We start from the raw sequence: 27,619 nt of genomic DNA, 5'->3' as shown, positions 1-27,619 counted from the left end.
GGGAATGTGCAGGTGCTATGGTTTCTGCTCTCTCTCTCTGTCTGCAGCGTCATATGTACAACGACAACAATAACTTAATTTACAATATTTACAGGTTACAACAATTAGTGAAAGTGAAAAAAGCAAAAATGACAGACATTCAGGCATGTTCTCGGTGCACAGAGTGTCTCGTATGGACCGGCAAAGTCAAGTGTGGGGATTGCACATAGCAAAAGGCTAATAAATCTTCATTATTTCTTTTCATTTCACCTTAATAAGACGCGCTGAAGAGCAACGTTGGAGCAGAGTGACGTTCTACAGCAAAGTTTTGACTCCGATGATGATCTTGAGGATGGCTGGTAGCAGTGATTGTAGGAAACGTGATTAAAAAGTGACACATGCATCAGTTTCAGAAACACCAAGAGGTCACCGCTCGCCGCCTGCTCCCTGTATTGTTCGCCGAGACACTGTCACGGTGTCCTGACTGAGCGGCACAGCACGTGTAGTCAGTAAGAGTCTGTGCATGAGCTGATATAAGGAATACACACACACACACACAAACAGAAACAAAGGAAATAAAGTTCTCTGGCTAAAAGATAAAAAGGCCACAAATTGAATTACACATCGCGTGTATTTAAAGCCATCTTCGCTCCGTTCTCTTCAGTAGACAGAGTTGCTATTCTTTGCTCCATGATCTCGACATCAACTACCTTCAGTCCTGACTACACAAAATTATTAATCAGCATCTTTGTCTTAAAAAAAAAAAATACCCAGGGGCCTGAACCTTTGCTTATTCGCTGGACAATTCCTACTTAAATACTTCAAGCAACTCCACATCACACACGCACGCACACACACACACACTCAAACCTGTCTTTGAAAGAAACCAAAGTACAAGTTCCCCATTGGCCCATAACCTAGAGGAGTTGGAGGTTGGGGGGGGGAGTTCAAGAGCCAATATCAACACTGCACATCTATTTAAGGTAAAATACACATTTTTAACCAGCAATCCAAATAATGAACACAACAAAAAACCCAATCATTACCCACTGACGACTGAAATAAAACAGAACATTGATTTTTTTTTTCTTTCCCTTTCCCTCCCCCCCTCTAAAAAAGAAATTCCTAAGGGTTCATAGCTTATACCAACGTTTTGTCAACGCTCCCACATCTAACTCACAAAAGCAACTAAACTATTAAGGCTAAACTAAAAACTCTACTCCATACAGCGTAGGGGAGAAGAACAATCTCTCGTTCTCTACAGTACTCAAAACAGTGCAAAAACATCTCACCCCCCTCCGTCTGTTTAAATGTAAGCAATCTGGCATTTTCATATTTTCCGCTCTCTCCATCAGCTCTACATTCAAAGTTGCTACACTCGTCACCATTATTGGCAAATAAAACATATATATACGTATATATATATACGTATATATATATATATATATATATATATACATATATATATACGTATATATATATATACACGTATATATATATACGTATATATATATATATATATACGTATAAAAAAGAACAAGAACATGAAAGCACTCAAAAAGCCGCTCGGACAAACGCTAGGCGAAATCATTTGATATAATTAGTTGATTGTGTTCAGAGAAGTCGACGTTCGCTCGCAAATTAAAAGCCATCTAGATCCCGCGCGTGAAAAGTAAGTCAAACGTCAACTATTTAAAACATGAATTCATTCAGGGGGGACTTTTTTTCCATAATTATAAAGAGCTAGGTCACACTTTCCCACTACAGTCCCCCGTCATGTAAATAATTTGGGCCACACATCACCACGATATGCTGTATATACGGCGAAGTGTGCGTGGTCCAGTCCAGTCTTGTTTTGGTCAAAAGAAGGTGGTAACCGTGGAAACTTGCTTGTACTCACACATGTAAAATTCAGCACTCGGAAGAAAACACGGAAACATAAATACGGGTGAAAAGAACTGGTGAAGTGTCACTCCGCGTATACTAAGTATGACCCAGCCCTTTTTGTTATTCTTCTTACATCGTTTACCCTCAAAAAAAAAAAAAAAAATCATATCAAATACTTTTTTCTTAAAGATTTTGTAATAGTGCCTGCACTCGCTTCCGTCCATAAAGTGTAACACTTCCATATATACAGTACATCCCTTCAGCAAGCGAGTAACAACTTAAAAAAAAAACAACAACAACAACAAAATAAAGGCTATGAGACGAACCTGTAGATGTGGTGAGTGTGATTCACCGCCGTGTCAGGACTCAGGTGAACAGCAGACACGCGACTGGTTCTTTCCTCCAGTTTTTGACCCGAGTAAAACGACATTCTGTCCATAGACTTGTCTCTCTTGCTATTTGAAGCTGTGATGTTTATTTGGCGTTTATCGTCATGTGTTTACATTCATTAAGTACTGCACTGTGTGTGTGTGTGTGTGTGTGTGTGTGTGTGAGACTACTTGGCAACACCTCGTGAGGGGAAATCCACTTTTTCCTTGGTATTAGCAAATTCCTCTCAGTGCTTCGTGTCCTTTAGTGTTTCAGGAGTCGCCATCATGTCTGAAACTCAGAGAGCACAGTCTGTGGTGGGGAGGGTCGAGCGAAACGTGAACATCTTGTGGGGTTTTTCTTCGGAAATCTAAAGCATTTGAAACTGGAAAACAGGGCGATGTGGACCGAGTAAAAAAAACAACCCCTGGCACTGTATCCACACTCTCACACGCAGAGTCCTGACTGCAGAGCTGTGAGGCGGCGTTCAATGCACTCCTTACCTGCACAGACAATAAGTAAAGTAAAGAGGAAACAAAAGTCAGTTTGTGGTTCATCACAACAACACGTCACAGTCGTGGAAGCATGCACATTAACGGTCTGTGATAGCTTTTGGTGTTTTTGTTGTTATTATTCTGCCTCCGTTTGGTCTTTGTGAACAGAAATGATGCGACACTGCTGCACTTCAACTGAAAACACACTCTTTTCAGCAAAATCTATCAGACTGAGGGAGCGTTTGTGAGTATACACCAGCAGCACGGGGGGGAAGCGAGCGGCCGTCTCGCTTCACTAGCCCAATTTAGCTGTTGCTTCCATCTGTCTTGGCATTAAAACACACACACTTCCTGTTTTCAATGACATACAATAATGTTGAATATTGTGATGATGATATTACTTACAATAAAAGAAATAAACTAATAGAAGTGGCCATTTTTGATATGTATTGATAAACAGTAGAAAAATTGAAGACATACTTAAGATCAGAGAGAATTATAAATACAACAAAAAGTAAACTACATTCCTTTTTTGTAACTTTTGTGGTCTGTACAAGTGTATATATATATATATATATATATATATATGCATGTATACGCATAAATGTATGTATATATTAAATTAAATGTAATTTTAATGTATTTTATTCTGAAATATCATTCTTTATTAATGCCAGTTGGCAACAAACATAATTTTTTTCACCGTTATTATTATTATTATTACATTTAAAAGTGAAGCACAACAGCTTCACTGTAAGAAAGCGGCATTTTCAATTAAATCAAAGTATAAACAGCAAATTATTTTAACATGAACTTTTTATTTTTTTAAGTTTGTTTTACTGTTGTCTAAAAAAAACAATCAGTAGACACAATGAACTTTCACAACACTGAAAGCACATATAAAGCAGCGAGTTTAGAGACACACTTACATTTGCTGACAACGAGGATGTCCTTCTGTTCAGTGAGCAGCAGAGACAAACCCTCCATCAGCAGCAGAGCTTTGTGGTAGCGCAGGACGGACGCCTCCCCCTGGTGGAACATCTCGTCCAACGCAGCAGCCTGAACCTGAGGCGACAGCGGGAGGCTCGAGTAAATTACACTGAATATTTATGGGGTCTTATGGGCATGAGACAAGCTTCAAGTCTACACCCAATGCTGTCATTTATCACATTTTATGATTAGAGCCAGTACAAGACAAACATATAAATTGATGCTGAATAAACCTGAAGAAGCCACAGTGGGAAACACATGAGTGAAACAAAGTGAAGTCATATCAGTATTCCACTTTTGTTCCTTTTGCTCCCCTTACCGCCTGCCCGCCTGAATGATTCCTACCATCTGATTTTTCTATCCTCGGGCTTACCATCTGCACAGTGTGGCTGAACAGCAGCCGCTCTGCGGTGATGGAGGTGATTTGGTCCATCAGACGGTGCTTACTGGAAAAGAAGCACTCCAGACGAGTGTTGAGAGCGCGACAGGACGCCACGCTCATTTTGTACAGCTCGTTCAGCCTCTTCACCACTGCACGTGGGCAAAAAAAAAAAAGATTAGAGAGACATTTCCTTTTAGCGCGCCGCCGAGGCGACTCACTCGCGTTCAGGCCTTTGTCTTAAAAATATTTTTTTTTTTAAATGGCTCGTACCTTGTTTGACTGTGGTCGATGGGTAGAGTTTGCCCTGTTTTACTCGCTCCATGGTCGTGTGTAAGGCAGTGGACAGGAGTTCTGCAGTCTTAAGGTAGAGGACCAGCTGTTCTGCATGACTGAGGACACACACACACACACACACACACACAAACTTGTTTTTATATCTCAATAACTAAATAAATAACCTTCACAAACTCTTACATAGCCACTTCATAAACAAGTTTGTGTGTATATCTTTGTGAGGTCCAAAAAAAACATACAGACCTATTTTCGTGCTTTTTCAGGTTTAAGGGTTAGGGTTAGAATTGGACTTAGTTTAACCCTTTAACAACGAGCGCATCGCAGACGACACATTGGCGCTAACTTTGCATGAACGTAATTACGCGATCGGAAAATTCACAACGGTTTCTGAGAGCTGAGATGTTGCAGGTCAATGTCAATGTGTGCTGATCACGGGGATTTCACTCGCGCTGTTGCAGGAAGCCGGCGAATCAGCGTCTTTGTCACCAGAGAGGAGAGAGTTGGAAAAACGCCTGTGCATAGTTTCCATTTTTTGGCCTGTTTTTGCTCATTTACAATAAAGCATTGTAAATATGCTTTATACTATTCAAATTTCAAATTTAACTTATAAAGGTTTTTCTAAATAAGGTTTTTTTCTTTATCTTCTAAATTGTTAAAACAGGATTTTAACATGTAGTAAATTGTAATTAACTGTCAGATATTGAAAGTTATTCAGGAAAAAATGAGCAAAAGCACTTACTCACAGGACATTTTCTGACCCTTTTATGGTTAAAATAAGCAAAAAAAAGGATGAACCAGACTTGTGCAAGTCCACAATTCTCTTCCTGATATCTTGGCTGATTTCTTTTGACTTTCCCATGATGTTACACATGAAGCAGTGTGTTTCAGGTGTGCCTTAAAATACATCCACAGGTGTGTCTCTAATTAACTCAAATGTTGTCAATAAACCAGAAGCTTCCAAAGACATGATATCTTCATTTGGGCTTTCCCAAATTGTTTAAAGGCATAATAATCTTAGCGTACGCAAACTTCTGACTTTGAAGAAAGTAATACAAAATTGTCTAAAAAAAATCCTTCTCTCATTATTCTGGCATTTAGCAAATAGAAATAATTTTGGTAATCCTAACACAGGAAAAGTGATTGTCTGATTTCATGTCAGACAGTGAGAAAAAAAGCACATGCGTCTTTTTATATAGTGTATGTAAACTTCTGGTTTCAACTGTACATCCATGCAGACCTCAGCAAAAGGACATTTTGACATATTTCAGTCAATAGTGACTCGATTATTTTCATGACTGACTATTTTCTCCATTTTTTTCTAGTTGCTTGGCTCATAAAATGTTGTAAATTGTTGAAAAGTCCACTTCTGCATGATTGCATTCTGCTTCCCTATGGATGGACATGCAGGCTCCCCAGAGTCACAAGCAAAAGATACACATTTTCCTTTTGTTTCATACACAATTAACGCTATTAATTAGCACGATCATGTGACTGTCGTAACAGACAGAAAGATTAGTTCAGTTATGACTCGGGCATATGGCTGTTCTACATGCTGCAAAGCCAGGAGATCCTTTTCGAAATCCAATCCATAAACATTATCACTGCCATCAACAAAGTCTCACAGACTTGATACAGCCTTACCTCCACTCTTGGCTCAGAGAGCTTATCTGATCCGCTACCAGGCTCTGCTGCTGAAGGAGGGCGGGGTGAACGAAGTCCTCCTGCTCCCACAGCGCCGCAACACCGCGGGCTCCAGCCACCTCCATCAGACAACGGGCAAAATCCAATGTGAAGCGCAGGCTTTGCACAGCATCCGTATGCTCCTGCTGTTCTCCGACAGGAAGAGAGGGAGACACTTTCATGTTAGATGTTGAAGCGGCGTGTGATGTGTGTATCATTCAGTCCACATTAGGGCTTTGCCAAGACACAGACACTCTTCCGTACGGGAATTAAAAGAAGAAACGGCTTCATGGTGACAATCTCTATCCCCATCACTCCTTCCCACAGCTGCCTGCGTGCGTGACGAAACCAGCGACTCACCTCCATCAGCGTCTCTTCCGGCAGCTCGGGGGCCTCAAAGGTTACGGGGCCTCCGATGTTGGCTGTGATAGGATCAGTGAAACTGTATCGGGGACTAGAAGGAGCCTCGAAGCCATCCAGATATGCGCCTGTCTGGGCGTAGCGGCTGTTGAAAGAGCCCGCAGGGCTGACTGATACAAACGAGCCTGCAGGAGTTAGAAAAAATATTGTGTGAATATATATATATATATATATATGTATATATATATATATATATATATATATATATATATATATATATATATATATATATATATATATATATATATATATATATACATATATATATATATATTATTAGAAATGATTTCTCCATTAAAAGCCATTAAATTGCTTTTTGGGTCATTACATCCACAAAGAGGATTTTCTATGTTTATAAATGTGGGTGTGTAAGTGAAAAGTGACTTCCAGTTTACACTGTAATGCCTGTGGGACAACGGCTACATGTTACGTCTGACAACATTACTGAGAGGCTCTAGTGTCACTCATTTCATTTGCTCTGAATTCTCACAGAGGCTTGAGAGTTGTTGCGAGAAGGTGAAGCCGTAAGTAAAACGTGGGTGACAGGGAGGAGGGAGAAAAGCCTCCTTTCAGCATGTTCGTTTTAGGCAGTGGCCAGTAGTTAGCACGCCAAGCACCATTCCGAGTCTTCCCACCATCCGTTGACTTGAATATCCAATTCTTTCAGGCGACAGAGCATAAAGTCGCTCTCCACCTCAGTCCGAAAATAGTTCCAGGTGGATTTGGACACATCTTCCGTGTGCCTGCTTATTTTTGGGTATGAGCCGGGGGTGGGAACTGTGGTGCCCAGGCCAGTCTGAGTCTCACTCTGGTGCAACTGAATGTATGCGTGCAATGGTAGTTTAATTAGATCAAAATTCAATTTAGTACTATTTCATGTGGGCTACCATGTTTATATGTATATTAAAAGTCAGGTTTTAGCCAGACTTGGACAATAATTCCTATTTTTTTTTTTTTTTTTTTTAAAAAGCTGTGTGTGTGTTCAGGGGTCATGATCCCAGCGACAGCCTGTGCCTAAAACACATCTGGCGTAAAATCTAAAGACATTTATCCCATGACGCAGCTTATCTACATGTTTTTTTACACAATTTAACTGCACTTTATAACCCATGTTGTGGGTAGTAATCTGTTTTAGTAAACGGTTTGGTTTGGTTTTCATCTGTTTACACTGCAGTTTCTAGTCTTTTAGTCTTTTAGTCTCTTGTCTTGTGTAATTCACACAGTCAATCCGGTAGACCTGCCCCTGCATCGATTGAAGAATGAATCATAAGTACCATTCACTTACACACCCACATAAATAAATATAGAGTGCAGGTTGAAAAATCCCAGAATTCTCCTTCAATGCAACTACATCATATTTTGATTTGATTCCATTCTCAGCCTCTACTGTGCTCCTGTATTTCCACATCATTGAAACTAAAACAGCAGCTTGCTGGCGCTCTGTGTGGCCGACAAATAAACTGTAAACTGTGTGCGACTGTGTCAGAGTGTGAATGTGCAACCTGAGTATTTCCTCTGTCTACAGGTATGAGGTGGGGTGCTGCCGCTGGGAGGAGAGCCCACAGTGAAAACAACTCGTGCAGGGCTGCTGGATCCAGGTGCAACACCGGGGGGCACTAGAGGGCAAGGGAGAGTGAGGATTATCGACCATTATCTGGTTATCGTGTTTTTTCTTGAAAAATATTCACCCAGACGACTTCTTTAGGTATAATGTGAACCCAATTAAGTGTTTTTTGGAGTGGTTTTCTACTGCTGTAGCTCGTCTGCTTCAAGGTTTGATTTGCTGTGCCTTCAGAGAAGGTCTTCTGCATACTTTGGCTAGGATCAGTCTGTATCTGAGTGACTGTTGCCTTTATATATCTCAACAAGTCTGGCAATTCTCCTCTGACCTATGGAGAGCTGATGCTCACTGAATGTTTAACTCTTTTTCAGAGCATTCTGTGCAAACCCTAGAAATAGTAGTGCGTGAATATCCAGGTGGATGAGCAGTTTCTGAAAAACTCAGTTTAATCACCTTTCTACTGCATTCTGATGCTCACGACGACGTCTACATGTCTGAGTTGTTAAAAAATGTCAAACTGATTCAAGCACTCGGCAAACTGCAAACAAACCTCAGTAAATCTCCATCCACAGACTCACCTGTCATCTCTATGGCTTTTTCAGAGGTTAGGTTCTCTGTGCTGCCTCGCTCGGCCACAGGTCCACCCGCCCCAAACGCGGCCATTAGCAGCACGTCAGACAAACCGCCGGCACTCTGAGACCTGCACCGGATCAGAGACAGAGAGCGGAGTACACGAGAAGTTACAGGACTGAACTCCCAGTTTGAAGCCTCGAGATTTGCAATTTGATCGGCACCAAGTTGAGGTTTTGCAACTGGAATTTTTACATTTACAAACATCAATTGAAAGCAGTCCCTTATAGAATCACACTGGTGTCCACTCATGCTTGAGTGTCTATTTTTTTGTGCTATGGAAGACAACCTGAAAAAAGAAGCCTATTGAGACGATTAACTCTAAAGAGATTGTTTACTCACATTACAAATCCTGTGAGAGGTGGACTCATTTTCCCAGAGTCTTCTATTCAAAGCCTCAGTTTAAAAAATCTCCCTCTATCAAGGTTACTTGCAGGTTGTCTTCAACTGGCAAACCAGGAGACTATATCCTATGTTTTCAACGGTGTGTTCAACCTATATTTTTATTTGCTGCCCATTCCCTTATACCCCATACACGTTACTATGATTTACGTATGTTTCCAATATTTGAAGAGAGAAGAAAAGAAAAGAAAAGGAAGGAATTTAAGTGAAGAAAGTAAAGAAAGAGGATGATATGAAATAAGTAAAACACAAGCTGCCTCAAGTGTAGCTTGTACCAGCAGGTAAACACTTCCTGTAGGAGGTACAGAGGCAGCAGGGTGAAGATGACACATAGAAAAATGAAAGAGAAACAGTGATCCAACCTTCCAAATCTCCTGTTATCATCGTTCAGTCTGTGGGCGACCTGCGTGGGTGCATGTGGTCCTGCGTCTCTGGGCTCTGTTCTGCTGCAGGGAGAGCCAATGACCAAACCCTGCTGTGTGAGGAAGGTCACAAGGTTTGGAGAGCTAGGGGGCTTAGGGAATTCAAACGGAGGGATTGCCTGGAGGAGAGAGTTGGAGTACACCGAGGGTTAGTTTGAACTACTTGACAGTCTTTTCTTGTGCAGTGTGGTGTGTTATGTCTCAAGGAAACGGACTGACCCTGGAGGGGGAGCCCAGGATGGTGGGAAGAGGGCTGCGCTGCATCAGCTCACTCAGTCTGGGGGAGGAGTGCAAAGGGCGGATGGTCATCAGGCCCGGTGAGGGGCTGCCCACCGGGTCCGAGTGCTGCTTCTTGATCTTGTGCCTGCTGCCGCCACTGACGCACTCTAACAGGCAGGGGGCACTGTGGAGCCGTGTGCCCAGGCCTGCCGTCTTTGGGTGCTGCTGAGATGTCGGCCGGGGATCAGTGTGCTGAGGAGCTGCAAAGGAAAATAGGACATAGGAGGTCGGAGGGTTGGAAAACATGAATATCAGACGGGGATGGACTAGTCCTGCCCGACTTTTCCGCTGTCTCGCTGGCACTCGTGTCCAGACGGCTCAGGAACCAGTGCCAGTATGACACAAAGATGAGATGAGAGCAACTGGTGGTCAGAGGAGTATGTCTGTCTGTCTGTCTGTCTGTCCGTCTGTGGGTGGCTCGTGGTAAATCTTCCCAACCAGAAACTTTCCAAAATAACCAACACCACTTTAAAACCTGAAGATCTTCCTCATCGATCCCTAACAATCATTTCGATGACACACTCCTCATTGACTGACAGACACAATTCACACAGCTCCACTAGAATACAGCAGACAACCAGGTAGTTTTTTCAGGAACTTTGGACAAAACGTTTGACCTGGATCAGTGACAGTGATTTACCTTGCGGTGGGAACTGGAAAGTTCTGCCACCTCCCAGGGAGAACCTGCGGGTGGTGGTGACTGTTCCCTGTCCGTAGTGTGGCAAAGGTCCGGTCCGGACAAATCCCAAAGAGTTTCCACTGCTGCAGCGACGCACCGGTGTCGATAGCCTAACAGTGACGAGTTCATGAGTCACCGCAGTCCATTTTAAGAAATGCAAATACATGCACATATCTGTATTTTTAACAGTGGGATTAAGTGGATACAGACCGAGGGGAGCCGTCCTGTTTGGCAGAATGGAGATTCTGCTCCATGCGCTGGTAGTTCTGGACCTGAGTGGGGACTGGGATAGGTGACGACTGACCGCGGTTTCCATAGCTACTGCCAAAGTTACTTCCCGAGAACTCACTGGGCCTGTGAGCAACAGTGCGAAGAACAGAGCGTGCCAATGGAAACAGTTAGACAACAAAAGCAGAGGGAGTGTGAATAAACTTTCAGATCACACAAGAGGAGTTTATGTATACAACAAACCCTTAAAACCTGAATAATGTGAAACTGAAAGACACGTAATTATTACTTATGGATATAAACCCAGCTTTTGGACAATATAGTCTCCCAAAAACCGATGATCTGACTGGAATCATTTTGTTCCATAGTTGTCCAACCCAAACCAAGGTCCGCTGAAGGCCAAATTTCCATTAAGCCGTACAGTTCGGTTCAGTTCAGTTCAGTCGGTTATGCAATTAACAGAACTTCCAGTGTCTGACATTGAGACGGGTCCCAAAATAACAGAATGCCCTTGCCTAATGTTACAAAGGTTGAGTCACCTCAATTATTAACTTAATTGACTCTATTTTACAATAAATTATTACCACATCTGACAGTGTCTGTGTTGCAGCCTCTGTGTGTGGTCCTGTTAGCGTAACTGTTAGCAAAGATGGCGGACGCTGTGTCAGTTTCACGCCTCAGACCAAGTGTCACTGGTGGGCACGTAAATAAAAAAAGGATGAAGATATTTCTCAAATCAGGGGAAACTGAGGTTGGGAAGCACAGTTTTTCAAAAACACTACCCCTATTCTAGTAATACAAAGCTAAATGCAAATCGGTGAAGTATTCCTTGTCATTACCTGACAGGACTTGGAGAGCCACTGAGGGACAGTGACTGCGACGGTGTTTTGGCTTGGCTACACAGACCAGAAGACGCCAGAAGAGAGCTGATTGAGGACAGGAATTAAACATCATCAATAATCATACTACATTTTGCAAATTTTTTTAAATGTAAAGGTTATTACAGAGAGTCAACCACTGTCCTGTTTCTGCTGTATTCTGATGTCACACAAATTGCGTCTTACCCGCTGTTCATCAGGCTGTCCTGCAGCACTTTACTCTCACTTGTCTGCTCACCAACTGGAAAACAAGAAAACCCGTGAAAATTTTCTATAAAATGCATGAGAAACTTCTGCACACTGGGAGGTGCAATGTTGTCCTCCACAGTCCGACAGTTCAAAGCACTTTATTATAGTAATTCTCCATTAGAAACAAGGTCTAAGATGTAAAGTCCAGGTTTATCAAATGCTGTAAATACCAGCACCATCATCAACGCCAGCCGTTAACAATAACAACAATAATAATAATATTAATATTATATATTGCAAACCAGAGCAAATAAAATAATAATAAAAAAAAGATCAAAAGATAAAGGGACACCATCACACAAAGGCAAGTCTGTCAGAAAGGGTTTTAACAAGTGACTTTATATGATGGACTAAACCATTCCACTGAATCTGCGAGCCTTACCTCTGCGGGTAGGTTGTTCCAAAGAGAGCGCGAACAGAGAGATTCAAGGATCAGAGGATCTAAAGCTGTGAGGTGGATTTTCTGCTATGTAACTTGGGGCAAGACTAAAATCTAAAAATGAATTCTAAAATGCACAGGGAGCCTGTGGTGGGGAGCCAGAATTGGAGGGATGTGATCTAAGTTAGGCCTATTCACTGCGACATTAGTCACATTTAAAGACATTTTCTTACTGGTGATGTGAGCAGGCACCATGACAAAGTCGTCCGTGTCGCAGGACGAGGAGTTCTTGCTGCTGCCGCCCCCTCCAGACGAGTCCTTGAGGAGAAAACCAGTGGCCTCCTGGGTAGGGGAGGTCAGAGCTTTGGCACGCAAATGCTGAACCTCAGCAAGAGACTGCTGCAGAGATGGAGAGAGAGAGGGAGGGAGAGAGAGGGAAGGTGTCATATGAACAGAAGAGATGAGATGCACAAAAAGAAGGAAAACAAGAGCAAACACCGAGGGCAAACATATATCGACTTGGGCAGTACAGCCTCTTCACTCAGACCCAGACAGAGAAATAAAAAGAAACAATAGAAAATGAAACAGATAAAAATAAACTCAAACCGGTGGTGAGGCCAGATGAGACGTGGAGGAGCTGCTACAGGAGCTGGCTGATGCAGAGCTTGGGAAGCAGGTCATGGTCACAGTCGGAGTTGCTGTAAAAAAATGCATTTTGTTAAGTATTTGTTAAAGAAAAGGAGAAAAAAAAATCAATGCAATACAAACTTTGTTTACAGAACACAAGTAAATGGCACCAAACATGTCATAATGTATAGTTATCCAAATAAAATAGTTTTAAGAAACTGTGATATGGTTTGAGAAGATGTGTGGCACTGATTCATTTATGATTTATGCATGAGTGTGAAACGTGAATCACATTCATAGATAAATAAGTGCTCAAAAACGTGCATCACTTATTGTTACTTACACTTTTTCATTGATGAACTTGCCTCCAGGAAAGGGTGACAGAAGAACTCATCTACCAACAACACAAAAACAAACGTGATCAGACAAAGGCAGCGGGGCTGGAACGTCATCAGAATGTTTTTGAAAAAAAACCAGCACTTGATGCAAATACAATAAGTTATTGTGCTGACAGTACACCATGGGAGTTGGAATAAACACTTCCACATTGAAAGGAAACACCACATTCACAGGAAGATGCTGTGACGTCTGTAGCCTTGGTAATAAAACTAGATAAACATAAACAAATAAGCTTGGGAATAGGCAGCTGATGGGAAATGAATTAGCCTTGTAACTTGAGGGTTTACTGGTTTAAATCCCAGGACGGGGTCAAGGGCTGGGGTGCCCCTGAGCTCCACTAATTGGTGTCTGTGCAAAAAAAGTTGTTTATGATCATGGTAAGTCTACATCTACACTTCGTAACGAAGCATTTTTTATTCAAGCAATGTCCACCGACCGTAGTCCATGCGGTCCTTGTGGTTGCGCTGCAGCAGACCCTGCAGCAGGTGCCTCAGGTGGCTTGAAGTCTCTCTGGGGATGCTGCAAAACAAATAACCCCACAGTTACCGTCTGACGCCGTGTCGGTGAAAAATAACATGTCTGAAAAGTGGGTCACATAATACGATCGAAACATGGCACTATAGAAAAGATCTATACTTTCAGCAGCCTGTCTATAAAAAAAAAACCGTCTCAGCTGATTTGCGTGTCAGACATTATTGGGGTCTGTTCACATGCTGTGCCCTAAAATGCATATGTAAAAAAGGCATGTTTGAGGGTTGGGTTCCTGTCGCATCTGTTGTTACTAAGCAACCGAAACCCAAGAGCTGCTGAGGTCTTGACTAATAAGAAATAGCCAAAACAAAGACTATTGTGGATTATTAGTACCACGTCTTCCTCCCTAGATGCACGTGTGAAGAAACCAACGTAAAAAAAAAAAAAAAAACTCACTCTGGATGAAAAGATGTGCTCCAAAAACATGAGCCATTATTTTCCCAAAAGACGCTGCACATGAACCGCCCTTAAAGCAGCTCACATGTAAAAGCTTCGCAGTGAGAATGGGGCAGCTGTAAACGAGTGGGTTGTCGGGTGATTTGTTGTGAGCCTGTCGTCTCTCATCGCTGTTGTAAACCGACGGCTGTTCAGCTGTCGAAACAGCCCAGCTGGTGTGGTTATATGACTGGCAGCAACTCTCTGTGGTGAGACTCTCGGGTGAGATTTACAAACTGCACCGCTCTGAGATTTTGTGTCTAACACTGGCTACATCCACACAACTGTGTTTTCATCAGGTTCCTCCCAGAATTCCAACCCAGATGTAGTAATCAATTGGCAAGGAGCTAGTCTGAAGGTAGTAAAAATTAGAATGGGAGTCAATGGCAAAATGAGCTTCTACTTCTCACTGGACTTAGAAGGTCAGTAAACACGTTACTGGTCTGAATTGCTAGTTTAATGACTTCTTCAATGGAAAATTGTGTCAAATTTTGGAAATGATGTGCCCGTTTAGAGGCAAATAGATGATTTCCGCTGCACTAAACTGCATCCATTCGAAACATGCCCATAAATATATCAAGTGACCATTCAGGTATGCTGGACAAACACACACGGGTGCAAAACAGGAAGCTGAATTTCTCCTGTGCAGTTGTTTGCTTAGTTTCAGAAAGTACGACTTAAGAAAACATTGATGGCGAAATAGTGCGAACTGAGCATTTGCCTTTCCAGACTTACACACACACACCTGGAGTTTTTAACCCGAAACAGAGACAGTACCCTCTCTCTCATACTATTTTTGGGGCTATAAAACTCAAGGGTAGTGTGGATGGCATCCAGAGCAGCAGTAGTATGAATGTATTAGCCTCTATCTCAGTGTGGATCCTTACTTGGGGCTGAGATTCTTGTTTTTTTCATAGAACAGCCGGAGATCCTGAGGACTGCTGGCCTAAACGTAAGGTAAGAAAAAAAAAAGGTAAGACACAAGACACCAGAATAAGAAGCTTCAGTTGTATAGTACTTTTCTTTAAGAAGTGCATATCACTGAAATCATTGGATCAGTTTATGCATTTTAAGTGTGTACATACACGTGTGACAGTGGCATAATATCAACCTATAATCACCACATATTCTGCCGTCACACATGTTTTCAGATTGTTTCTGTAAATGACGCAACAAACAAAGAGGACAACAAACAAGCGGGACGCTGCTGAAACGCTGCTGAGCTGGTTCTGCTGAGATAAGGTGGCAAAGTAAGTCATGCGTCTCATCTCTTTTTCGGCTCCTGCTCAACTCTCACATGATCTCACGTCACATGAGCCTGTTTGTTTTTATGTTCAAGAAAAACGTACCTGGAAAGGAGCCTTTCCAGTCAGGCACTGAAACACAATGGTCCCTAGACTCCACAAGTCGGCCTTGGCATCATAGGTTTGGGACATAATGACCTCAGGAGCCTGATAAAGGAGAAAAAAAATCAGTTGTGTCAGTTATAGCTCACTGCTGGAGGGGATCAGTGTGTTCCTGTACTGTTTTAGTTGACTCTCAGAGATTAAATAATGCCTTTATTTTTAAGCTGACAATTAAGATTTTACGGCCCGTAATAAACCACGTCAACCTTCAGTACAAGTGAATACACATGAACTGTTCAATCTGAATTTGCTGTGTGTTGATCGTCCAGTTCAAACACTGGTCATTACTTTTTTTTTTTGATGATAACCAAAATAACCTATAAAATGTGCTTACCATGTACATGGGGGAGCCACAGAGCGTTGCTGCCATCATGTTGTTCTGAAGGTACCGGGCGAAACCAAAGTCCGCTGCGGAGGCAAGGGAAGGAAGGGAGGGAGGGAGGGAGGAAGGAAGTGGAGGATAAAGAAGAAGCAAAATGCAAAAAGATGGGTGAATGAATATTTGAAAGAGAAATACAGCTCTGTTTTTATACAGGCAAGGTTCAGAGCCTGAGGACCATTTCATAATGATGAAATAAGTCCTGTTGATTTATTTTCAAAACCACTGAAAACGAAGCATCATATTACTCTGAGAAACATAGCTTTGCAGTGATGAAAAAGCGGCATTTATCGCACTCAAGCTCCCCAACTTGGCTCTTATATCAGTAAAATACCCACATACATACATACAAATTTACTCTGTGATGTACTATTTGGACAACTACTGTCGTCGTGGCAGACCTTTTGTGTACCACTGAATTCAACATTTTAATGTTTTTTAATGAATTGATGTATCTCCACTAATGTGCATGCGTTTGTGTGTCTGTGTCAGCATCTACGTGGGCACAATGTGTGTGTGTGTCTATTGTGAGTGGTGTGGGGTCACGGGGATTATAACAAGTCTGCTGCAACAGGGACGGACACAAGCCTCAGACTTTGCTCCTGCTGGGCAACAAATTCTCTCCGGGGGGGGGGAGAAGAAAAAAAGAATTAACAGTCTTAAGGATTAGCAGAATTTCCAAACAGCTAAACAACACACACACACTCGCTCTCACTGTACTTTCCACACTGGTGATTACACACAGCGTCGTGTTTTTGTGCCAAATCAGACACATACAGTACATCATGGTATTGCTTTTACACGGTGTACTGTGGAATCAGAGGACGACATACTGCGCATACTGTAAACATCTCTCCGTATAATCATATGAATTTGTTCTAACAAGATTTGTGTTAAAATCTTAGAGGAGTCAATGATGTTGGGGAAATCATTATTACGTCCTGTTGCAATAAAACTGCTGTTAAGAGCTTTATTGTTCTGCCGGAGGATTTCCATACGGAGCTTCGCGAGATTCAATTAGTTTTCGTTCCTGTAGGGTTTTCGGATGTTTTCCTGTTAAATCCCAACGTACACGCAAAAATTGTGGTCTCACATTTACTTCACTTTACTCTCTTCATATATACACTGGTGCAGCACCTGCATAACCTTGTATCCTCTCTCTGTTTTGGCACCACAGGCCTGTTCAGTGACACATCTGTCATGTTTCTACCAATACGTCCAGCATTTCTGTTGCTGCTGTGCGTGTGCAGTGTCAAATTAGTCTTTTTTTGGATAAGAAATGTACGTGTACAGGTCACCTGACCGGCTTCACACTTGTCCGATGACGTACAGAGGGCGCCAGTGTGTGCAGTGCCGACTCTGACCTCGTTTGCATGAACAATGCAAGAAAAAGCAGTAGGACACATTTTGTCCTGAAAGCCACGTAACATTGCTCATAACCTTCATCACACCTACCAATCTTGATGCAGGTGTTGTTGGAGTGTGACTTGCGTCCCGCTGGGTAGGAGAGCAGAATGTTCTGGGGTTTCAGGTCCCTGTGGATTATGCCTTTGGACTGCAGGACCTTCATGGCCCCCGCAATTTGCTGCAGGAACACCCGAATGGTGTCCTCACTCAGAGTGCCCTTGGCTGCGAGTAGCAAGAGACAGAATACGTTATTATACTCAGTGTGTAGCACGGGTTTTACGCATTAAAAGGGCCGAAAGAAAACGGGGACATTTATAAACATCAACTTGAAATGTCACATAAAAGGCAGAGTTAGTAAATAAAGAATGATGTTTAAAAGCACTGGAAAAATAGTGTAAATACACAGCAGTAGTAATGTAATAGTAAGATGACAGATGAGGAAACCACAAAAGTCCTTGATTTAGTGCAAGGTGGGTACAATAATAGGCGAGTAGCAGCAACATTTTCTTCAAATCACACACTTTTTGATCTTTTTTGGCACTTTTATTTCATCAAGGTGCTTTTCCCAAAACACAACATTCACTTGACAGCAGTAGATCGTAGATTTCATTTACCCAATTTTTGAAAATGTGGTTGAAATGAAACCTAGTTTATCTCCTTCGTCTTCTAATGATTTCCGGCAACCTATCTAATCCTATTTTGCCTCTGTCGACATATTTCTTTCTCTGACATGACCCCACTGTCACCCCCTGCTCCTCTCTCCTCTCTTTTCTCCTCCAATCAACTTCCTCATCTCACCCTGGTGCAGTGTGGTTTCATGTGAGAGCACCTCCCACCCCTCACACAGAGTTTTAAAGCCAGACAGAGTCGGTTGGCTTAAACTCTGGCCAGGAAAAAGTTCTACTTCAACGACCACAGTGGGAAGTGAATCCAAAACACCACTTTTTTTTGTTTTTTCTTCTTGACCAGGAACCACAATGACTAATATTAGAATAGAAACACTATTTAACGTTGGTATATCTGAGAAAGTCAGTGATCCAGGAATGTGGGGACCACTTATTTAGAGTCTGAAAGACAAAATTAGCAGGTGCACACAAACTTTACTGATGAGTCAGTAACCTGCTTTTAATTTAGAGAGAACTGTAGATCATAAATGACTCTCCCAGGCTGTCACCTTAGTGTTGACTGAAAGGCAGATTTATGAGAGGTTATGCCCTCTCTCAGCATGTTAAGTGAATGTCAGTCACGTCTATGAAAAGCCTCAGACACTTGTGCTAAGATTTGATCATGGTATGGTTCAGTTTGGAATGGTAAAGCCCGGCTTGTCAGGCTTGAACAGTGTCTTTATTTGGGGCGGGGTTGTACCTAGAGCTGTAACTAATGATTCTTTTCTGTCCAGAAACAAAAATGATTCACTATTAACAATTTCTTTGTTATATGGAGTGAAGAAATTAAGAATAGGTTCACATTAAAGAAGCTGGAACAATCAGAAATCATGAAAAAAAGCCTAAAACCGATTAATCCATTATCAAAAAAGTTAAGTAATCGATTAATAATCCATGAATCGAGTAATTGTTTCAGTAGTACCCCAAGTTTATTCTGGTACCTGAAAGGCAAGGGTGCCAAAAAATAGTAGCAATAGTAGCAGCTGGTTATTTTTGTACTACTGTTAATGGAAACACAAAAAAATACGTACCGTACTGTGCCAAAGCGAACCGTTCTACTCTGCTATGAAGTTAATCCATGTCGTTCTCAGAGACTGTGGATAAAAGGCTGATTTGCAGCATATGCCTTGCTTCCTATATGCTCTTTAAACCACCGCATTTAAACTGTTTTTACATGTTAAAACTCAACTTCCCCTTAAAAGAATATCAACATTAAGATGACAAGAAACTGAGACGTGCCCTTCTGTGGTCTAAATGCCCTAATTAATTGTACTGTTGTGCCATAATATTTCAAACATGAAACATTCGTCTTGTTTGCATCTTTCTATTTATCTTTGTAGACAAGGGACAATGTTGTCTTGTCTTGTCATCGAAACACAAAGACGAACAGTTCACTGTCAATTTTTATCTGTGAAGCATCGTGTGCAGTGGCACTCACAGTGTAAGTAGTCGGCAAGGTCACCACCGTTGCAGTACTGAGAATAGAAAAAGAGGAGAAGGAGATGGAAAAGGGGAACAACATTAGGAAACACAGGTAACACACACTGACATCCACCAGACAAATTTATAACCTCAATCCCTGGCATTAATATGAAAGAACCAGGAGAGAAGATGACAGGCTTGGTTCAGAAACACTGCCTCGTGAGTCATTTCTTTTAAGACACAGAGATAACCACAAAACAACGGGCCGATAACGATTACATGGGGCGAGTTCAAGAAACGCATCTGCTGTTCCTTTCAAATTTGATTCATATCCGCGTTCGCCTTGTGTGATATTTATAACCAGCTCGGTGGCTATCGTCTGTATTGGGTATACATTTCTGGACGACATTTAAAGCACTTAAGAAAAAAAAAAGAATTATTTTCCAACCATTTTCCCATTTCCCTGTAGTTCTTTGTTCTAAATTATGAATGTAAACACTGCGCTGTGAGGCTCTTTTTGCCGTAGATTCTGTAAGCAAACAAAAGTGCCTTCTCTGCTCAGCTGACATATGTTGCAACAAAGTTGTTCAGTTTCATCTATATTTTTACAACACTCATTACCAGAGCAACAAGGACGGGAAGGGTTTTGTAAAAAACACCCATAATTCATAATTTGAAAAGACAAAAATGGGTAAATATTGTTTTCTTCTGGCTCTTCATCTGGGAAATTGAAACCCACAGCATTTGGATGCTGACTGACAGCCATCAGTCCTCCACCCCCCCCCCCACCTAATTATTATAGCCCAGGCCTGGAAACAGTGAGACAATACCGTGCTTAGCAAACAAAGCCAAAAACATCACAGCAAGCTTACCTCCATTACCAGGTACACTGAGCTGGCGGTTTCCTAAAGGGGGCAGAAGATAAGACGGAGCATGAGCAAACAGATGCCACCGACAGACAATGGAAGGAACAGAAGGTACTTGCACTTACTGATCATGTCAAAGCAAACTAAAGCTGCTGATTTTTGGATTTGGAGAAATAAACAACGGTCTAAAGTGTTGCGGGGGAAAAAAAACTGAAGAGTGAGGATCAGAGACAGAGGAAAAGGGGGAAGAGAGACAGTTAAAGGCAGATATGCAAGCTAGTCTGTAATACTCGGATAAGGCAAACTTGAATTAAAATGCATGGTGTGATGGTTTTAAAATGTAATAAACAAAGCCATCAAAAGATCAAATATTCCATATTGTAATGGAATACTTGCCGTTGAAGGTGTCATCTTTCCAACATTCCATTGATTGGCATGGACTGACAATCAAAAACAAATTTAAAAAACAAACAAACTGCAGCCTTTGCGATTTGCCACTTGCTTTTAAATTGTGGTTTCGCTTTGGAAAACGCCATAATCTATACTACCGCTCCGCAAAATGTGGCCTGTTCTTGGCTCTTTGTATGCACGAGCAATTAGCACGAGCGCTAATGAACAAGTGAGAGCACAACTACTGAGCCAAACACACAATTAGGGAACCAGAGCAGTTAGTTCAAGTGTCAACGGCATTATCAAAACTAATAAAGTAAATCAGAGAGAGGGACAGCAGGCAACAGTTGGAAGCACTCAACTGTCAACAAAACAATAGAAAATACAAAGTCATTTACAGCATTAAACTAATTAGACAGCGTGTCAGTGTGTCGTGCAGATTCCAGGTATCGGTAAATCTGTTATTTACTTTCCCGTCTGATACACACGTGTTTGGAAAATTGACAAAGTGCAGCCCCAGTGGCCTCCCTCTTATCACATGGCAACAGATGACTGCGGCGGCAGCGCTACAACATCACCTCGGTATCTTGTTTAAAGCTGCCAGACAGAAGCCAGAGTGTTGTCAATGGTTCTGCTGAGTCAGGCAGGCAGGCTGGCTGTCGCTTTTGTTTTTTTCACTAAAGATGGACAGCGACCAGCCAGTCAGCTAGAATGACAACCATCTGGTTTCCACAGGCCAACGCTGCTGCACTGTGACTTACAATAAAACACAAAGCACATTGCCAGGGGAGAGGGAGTGGCACACGTGGGGTAGACCATTTCACTTCGGAAGTATTACTTTAGTTTGTGGAAGATCCTTCATGTTTGAAACATCACCATGGGAAATAACAGGAGCTTTTATGAATGCAGATCCAGATGTTCTTTCTCCATTTTATTTTTTAAACTATTTCCCATTTAACCATTTTATCTTGTCTACAAGATAAAATGTCCTGCACAATTTAAAATGTGTTTCCTAAATAAACATTACATCATCTCTGCTCTCTAACTCTACTGCATGTACCATCCGCTGTTGCTTGAAACAGGAACTCGCTGGATTCCTTCTGGTGCCATTGAGTCAACTCGTGAAGTAACCACGAGTCACTTTTGTGCAGACAAAATGTGAAAAAGTAAAAACAAAAGTAAAAGGCATTTCCTTGGTGCCAAGTAAGTGTTTGGTTTCAGGTTTCCCCCTCTGACCTAGTTTGATAGCTGGGTGGTAGGACACCCTGCTGTGCAACAGCAAAACCTGTAATCTTAGAGCCCAGGTCTGTCCATCATCGATGGTCACACTGAGGACAGCATGGTAAACTGATGCAGAGACTTCTTCTTGGGCAATTAAATCTCTTTACTTGCTACCAATAGACCAATGTGTAATAATGACGTGTCTGCTTCTTCACATGCTGACTAAGGTTTCTGAGAATAAAGATAAAGAGTAGATGATGAAACCGTGACTTCAATCAATAACTACTCCCCACCAGACTTAAAAATTGGGTCTGCAAGTTTTTTTTTAGGGCACTATTGATCAATACATCCAACAATATTTCAACATAATGTAAAACAAGTGATATGAGATAGAATTAGACATCTTCATGTCTTCTAGTTGTTGTGTTCTACTCAGCAGCTGCACGTACGGTACGTGCACCTTTAGTGAAAAGGTCACTATGGCAGCACTGAAAACAACAACCTATAAGCTGCAAACCAACCTAATAAAACAAGAGACTGATAAGATATGTAATATAATGTGTGTCAACATCAGTGTCGAGGTTGCCTCAGGATATCTGCTGCACATGTAACCTTTGTGTCTGTCCCAAAATAGGGAAGTATTTAATGACCTGGGCCTGAGACTCAACAATCAACTACTGTATTTCTCGAGTGATTCTGCCTACAACAGCTTTATCTTGCAGCTTTTAAATATGTTGACAGTTTGTGTGAGTTAGAATAAATTCTGATTTCCTGGCTGAAGGATCTCATATGCACCTTTTTTCAGTTGATGTGACTCAGATCTGATTTTTTTTTTTTTTTCAGTTGCAAGGGAGTGACGCTTTTCTGTCGCCGTATCAGCTGACCACCCAGACCATACCCCAAAGGAAGGGTAACCAAAAATGGAATGGTTGGGGCCAGTTATTTTGGTACTATTCCTAATGTAAACACAAACAAATACAAACCGCACTGAACTGAACCCCTCCACTCGGTGGAAACACAGCCTACGTGATCCTAGATCAGTCGATCATGCTGTGAGAGCTCCACTCATTTTGAATTCCCCCACTCAAAACCAAGTGGTCTCACAAATACAATGTTTTCTATTACTGTTGATGACGTGCGCAAAAAAAGGTTTTGGTGAAACGTGTCACATCTGATCTGCAATGAATCCGTTTTGAACAATGTGGCTGGTAATCGCAGCTCAAGTAAGGATGACAGGAAATGTAACGCAGTGGGAAGGTGTCTCAATTCCTCCTACATGTTACAAGAAGGAGAAAACAGATTTCTCTGAAGGCAGAACAACACCTTCACACAGTGTAGAACTAATGTCATTTTACAACACTGTTGTCTTCTTAGACATGACAAGAGGAAAAAGAGGTATTTGTGTGGAGCCTGTGCTATCTTAACCATGAGGCAGGGATCGTCACAGTGAGCTAGTATAGGTGTCAATGTTTTTTCGCATTACATTTATTCTCACTTGCACAAACAGTTATGTAAATATTTATTCAAATTATCATGTGAGCCATCTTCATAGTGTGGCACTGAGCAACAGCATGGGTTATGTATGTCAATCCTCACATTAGGCTTTTACAGAACACACAGTCTGCAACTTAAACCCCGGACTTGCCGTACGAGCGGGTGAATAAACACCTGAGCAGAAACGCCTGAGGCAAACGCACAACACGCAGACACTACCCTTCCCAGGAAGCCCTAATCAAAAGAGTCAGTCAGAAAAGGGCCACATGACTGCAGAGAGAATGTAAACAAGGGAAATGATGACAGGGTTCAACAGCACACAGAGCCTGAAGTATTTACAACAACCTTCCAAGCATTTGTTGTACGTGCAAAAACAAAGCAGGGGGAAAGACATAAAATGTGCTTGAGCTGCATGAAACAGTAACAGAGCCTCAGTTCACAAGCAGAGAGGGGGGGGGGGGGAAACAACTGCTTTAGCTGCATGAGACAGAAGTGGGTCATGTGCAACAGACACATCCATCTGCTCTATTTTGTGAGTACAAAATAGGGCAATTAAAAAGGTGTGACGGTCAAAAATATAAACAGACGTATGTTCCCAGCATTGTCTTGGCGTCTATGCAACATACCTGAAAGTCCAGTAAGGCAACGATGTTTTCATGTTTCAGTTCCTGCAGAAACGGTAAAGATAATTAAGTATTCATTACCTTTGTCGTACATGGGAAAGTTAAACTTCACAAAAGATGTTCAAGGAGATACATGTTGAAACAATCACTGTATGTAATAAACACTCATATTTGCATAATTCTGTGATCTTATGTGCCTTGCATTATTTGAACCTTGGATTGGATAACATTTTCAGCTGTATGTACATGTGTTTTATGCAGAGGGATGACAATAAAAAAATGGGTTGATATGACTTGAAACCATCATTTCTCAAGAGATTTTTTTTGGACTCACCTTGAGTATTTTGATCTCTTTCCCCAGCAGAGTATGGGACTTGGCCAGGTTCTTCTTGTTTATGCATTTTACCGCCACCTCCCAGTCATGTTTCTAGAAGCACACGTTACAATATGACAAGTCACTTTAGTTGGATGGCACAAACACTTTGCACGGTACGTTTTGACAATCAACTGACCTTGTACTAGTACAAACGGCAATGCCAAAGTGTGACAGTGTGAGCACCTTTTTTTTTTTTTCAACACACAACATATGAGAATGTCGATTATACAAAATGTAAGGTTTGTCAGCGTATTATGTGATGTACTTTGGTCAACTCTGAAATCAGCCAGGACTCCAGGAGGACTAGTTACTAGAACACAACTTTATTTAAACGGTCCATTGTGTAAGATTTAGTGACATCTAATGGTGAGACTGTTGACTGTAACAAACAGACTCATCACTCACTTTCCCATGCATCAGGGAACTATGGTGGCCTTCACAGACAAACAAAGGATGACATTCACCTTTGCCTTAAGTACATATAAACTGTTTATTCAAAAGCTACAAAAACAAACAATTTTAGTTGTAATAGTAGTGTACATATATAAGCTAGTGCTAGGGTTGGCCCAAAAACGCCAGTTTTCAGTTGATACTGATGTTTATCACAATACATGTCTGACAAATACAGACTGAACTGTGCAGCTGAGAGAAAGTTAAAGAAGTCTATAGATAGATGCCATAATAGATGAATAGATGCCATTATTCTCGTTACCTATTGCCTCCACATTTGATGATCTTTTATTACAATTATATGACATGTTTGAACATGTTTACTGTGGAACCTGCTAATGGAAACAGTACTTGTCTACTGGCCTGTATTTAAATATGGACATGCATCATTTGCAAATGGTGCCTGCTGAAAAAAAGAATCAACAACATGATAATTGTGCATTTTAGGAAAAGAATGACAAGTATTTATATCATTTGTTGTATCTTTGTCCATTAACTGTCTTGTTATTTTGAGGTACATCCTGTATGTACTCTCCCAGGCCTCTTAAGGTCGTACAATGATAACAAATACACCAGATGGTGAATAAAAGGCGATTGACGCCTGACAGTGAAGCCACACCACCTTTAATGTTGCCTGTGGTAACAGATACATGTATTATATGGGAAAATAAAGTGACATTATTTAATAAAAAATTGCTGTACTGACCTCTCGATTTCTGCCTTTGAAGACGACAGCAAATGCACCATGTCCTATCAAGTCCTTGCGATTGAACTCAAATTTGCCCACCGTCTCCATTTTATGCAAAGAAAAGTCCGATTTTATTCCACTAAGACCTGCACAGATGAACAGGAGGCCTGAGGCCAACCTTCGGGATTACAAATGCTCCTTCCTCCTCTGAAAAGCAGGGACAGAAGCAGCAGGAGCAGCAGGAGCAGGGACCTTCACCCCCTCTTTGACTTGCCAGGGGCTGCCTTCCTGACAACAAGCTGCCCTCTTCTCCTCTCATGTTCGCACCTATTAAGTTTAGGGAGTTTAACTCCTACCGAAGCGACACGGTCTTTTTCATCGCTGCCACCGACGCCAACACGAAGTTTGACACAAAAACAGCAACAAGGGAGAACCAGACGAGCTGTGTCGTCGCAGCTGCTGTGTGTGACGTGCCACCTTAAAAAAAGCAAGCTAGCTGCGTTTTGTTTATATACACTAGTTCCTCGCTTTGCGACAAACAAGTGCCGTAGATGAACCTAAAAACACGTTAAGAACGTCCACGTTTCACCAAAGAGCCCGGAGAAGGTTTGTCATCGATGACAAAGTGCAGTGGAATCGCCGAGGGAAAAAAAAGTCACAGCATCGATGGTCCCGACACAACACAGACGGCGTCAAGCAACTGCAAGACTGCGCATGCGCGGGGGACAGTCAGCTACAGCTGTGGCTGTGACGTCAGAGGCTTGAGCGTGTCGGAAGAAAATCCCGTTTCAATATACTGAGTTTGTTCGTTCAACGAACTAATTAAACTATTTTTTAGTTAGTTTAAACTTCGTTGTTTTTAGTTATTGTTGCTAATGGCTGCTGTCCGTCGCAGTGTCGCACGACTGCCTTTTCGTTTCCTTCTATTCCGTCACCTCTTCGCTTGTTAGTTAGTTCTTGCTGCTTTACGGTAGCTGGCGTTCGCACCGTTGCCCCCGGTAAACCTTCCTCTTCTGACCTGTGTGTATGTTTAGTTTTCACGCCGTGGCCTTTGATCCACACATAGAGAACAAAGGTAGACTTCCAACTCCAGAAGATGGCAGTGATGCACAGTGGCGTGCAGAGGGGGGAGGGAATTTCGCCCCCTGGTGCCCAAACATTAGCATAGAGTGGTATAAACAAGAGGAAGTGCCCTACCGGCTGCCATTGGCCTCAGAGGAAAATATACATTTAAAAAAAAAGAAGTGATGCTATGTTGACCAACTTCGTTTCCTATGGTTCACCTGCCAATCAAAAAGTAGCCCCTGTCCCTACGTGCATGTTAAAAGTCCAATTTTAGTCGCACTAAGACAACAATCGGTTTTCTCAATGTCTTGTAAACACGTTAGTCCGACTAAAATCGAGCTTGTCTTAGGCAGACTCACACAACTGGATAATGCGATTCATAGTCCGATTACTCCTGCATACGCTGAGTCAGACTGAAAATGTCCTCCCCGGTGATTGACCCAGAAGTAAAAGGAGACAACGTATAAACTGCAGCGATGGCGTTGTCTTTCTAAGGACAACACGGCAACCACAAGAGCCATGCTCCATCTAATTTGTATCACGATTAACACGTACAGCAAGTACGAAACATACAGAACCACAGCACGATCCATCTCACCATCCACTGTTTGTTTTTCTGTGACCTTAAGGTCAACAGGAAACTCATTCAATACGCACTAGCTTATAGAGAGAGTGTCCCAAAGAGTGTGCTGTAAAGGATGTCCCTGTATAACCTGTATGAGCATGTGGGAAATTGTATACTATAGTGGCGACTGCCCCACTGGTGCACCCATTTTAATTTTCACCCCTGCCCTTCTATATGTCTGTGCACACCACTGACATAAGATATAGAAGAAATAAGATATAGTAAGTTTTGCCTGATAACAATATGTTATGTCAGGGAACCTATTGGTTAAAAAATATTGGAAAATATATTATTGCCCTAACTCAAACTCGCGGCCTGTGGGTCACATGTGGCCCCCCAATCAATTTC

The 27,619-nt window shown here is 41.9% G+C and overlaps 1 protein-coding gene across 1 annotated transcript; it reads right to left on the bottom strand.

Moving 5' to 3' along the window:
- Positions 1-1,894: 1,894 nt before the first annotated feature.
- Positions 1,895-26,640, bottom strand: ulk1b (unc-51 like autophagy activating kinase 1). Its single transcript, XM_058617308.1, has 27 exons — positions 25,600-26,640; positions 24,402-24,494; positions 24,071-24,112; positions 20,346-20,378; positions 19,490-19,526; positions 17,435-17,608; positions 15,935-16,008; positions 15,544-15,645; positions 15,082-15,140; positions 13,665-13,747; positions 13,173-13,223; positions 12,809-12,900; positions 12,436-12,601; positions 11,761-11,815; positions 11,536-11,622; positions 10,679-10,822; positions 10,430-10,578; positions 9,730-9,989; positions 9,451-9,629; positions 8,635-8,756; positions 7,998-8,111; positions 6,436-6,620; positions 6,037-6,221; positions 4,372-4,490; positions 4,093-4,250; positions 3,659-3,794; positions 1,895-2,738 (listed from the first exon to the last, which is right to left on the bottom strand). Exons 1-27 carry the CDS (start codon positions 25,687-25,689, stop codon positions 2,683-2,685), a joined length of 3,045 nt encoding a protein of 1,014 aa, XP_058473291.1. The 5' UTR covers positions 25,690-26,640; the 3' UTR covers positions 1,895-2,682.
- Positions 26,641-27,619: the final 979 nt, after the last annotated feature.

This window comes from Solea solea, chromosome 19, assembly GCF_958295425.1.
Source record: "Solea solea chromosome 19, fSolSol10.1, whole genome shotgun sequence".
Classification (NCBI taxonomy): Eukaryota; Metazoa; Chordata; class Actinopteri; order Pleuronectiformes; family Soleidae; genus Solea; species Solea solea.
The sequence above is the reverse complement of the archived record's forward strand: the minus strand, read 5'-3'. Positions and strand labels throughout refer to the sequence as shown.

What these genes read in the sequence shown, in the direction of transcription:
- ulk1b (XM_058617308.1), bottom strand. Translation starts at nt 25,689, where the DNA reads ATGGAGACGGTGGGCAAATTTGAGTTCAATCGCAAGGACTTGATAGGA. An exon ending in GTGGCTCCCCCATGTACATG is followed by an intron (nt 15,646 to 15,934) that starts GTAAGCACATTT and finishes CTCCTTTATCAG; the next exon opens with GCTCCTGAGGTCATTATGTC. An exon ending in CTCATCTGGCCTCACCACCG is followed by an intron (nt 12,602 to 12,808) that starts GTTTGAGTTTAT and finishes CCATCTCTGCAG; the next exon opens with CAGTCTCTTGCTGAGGTTCA.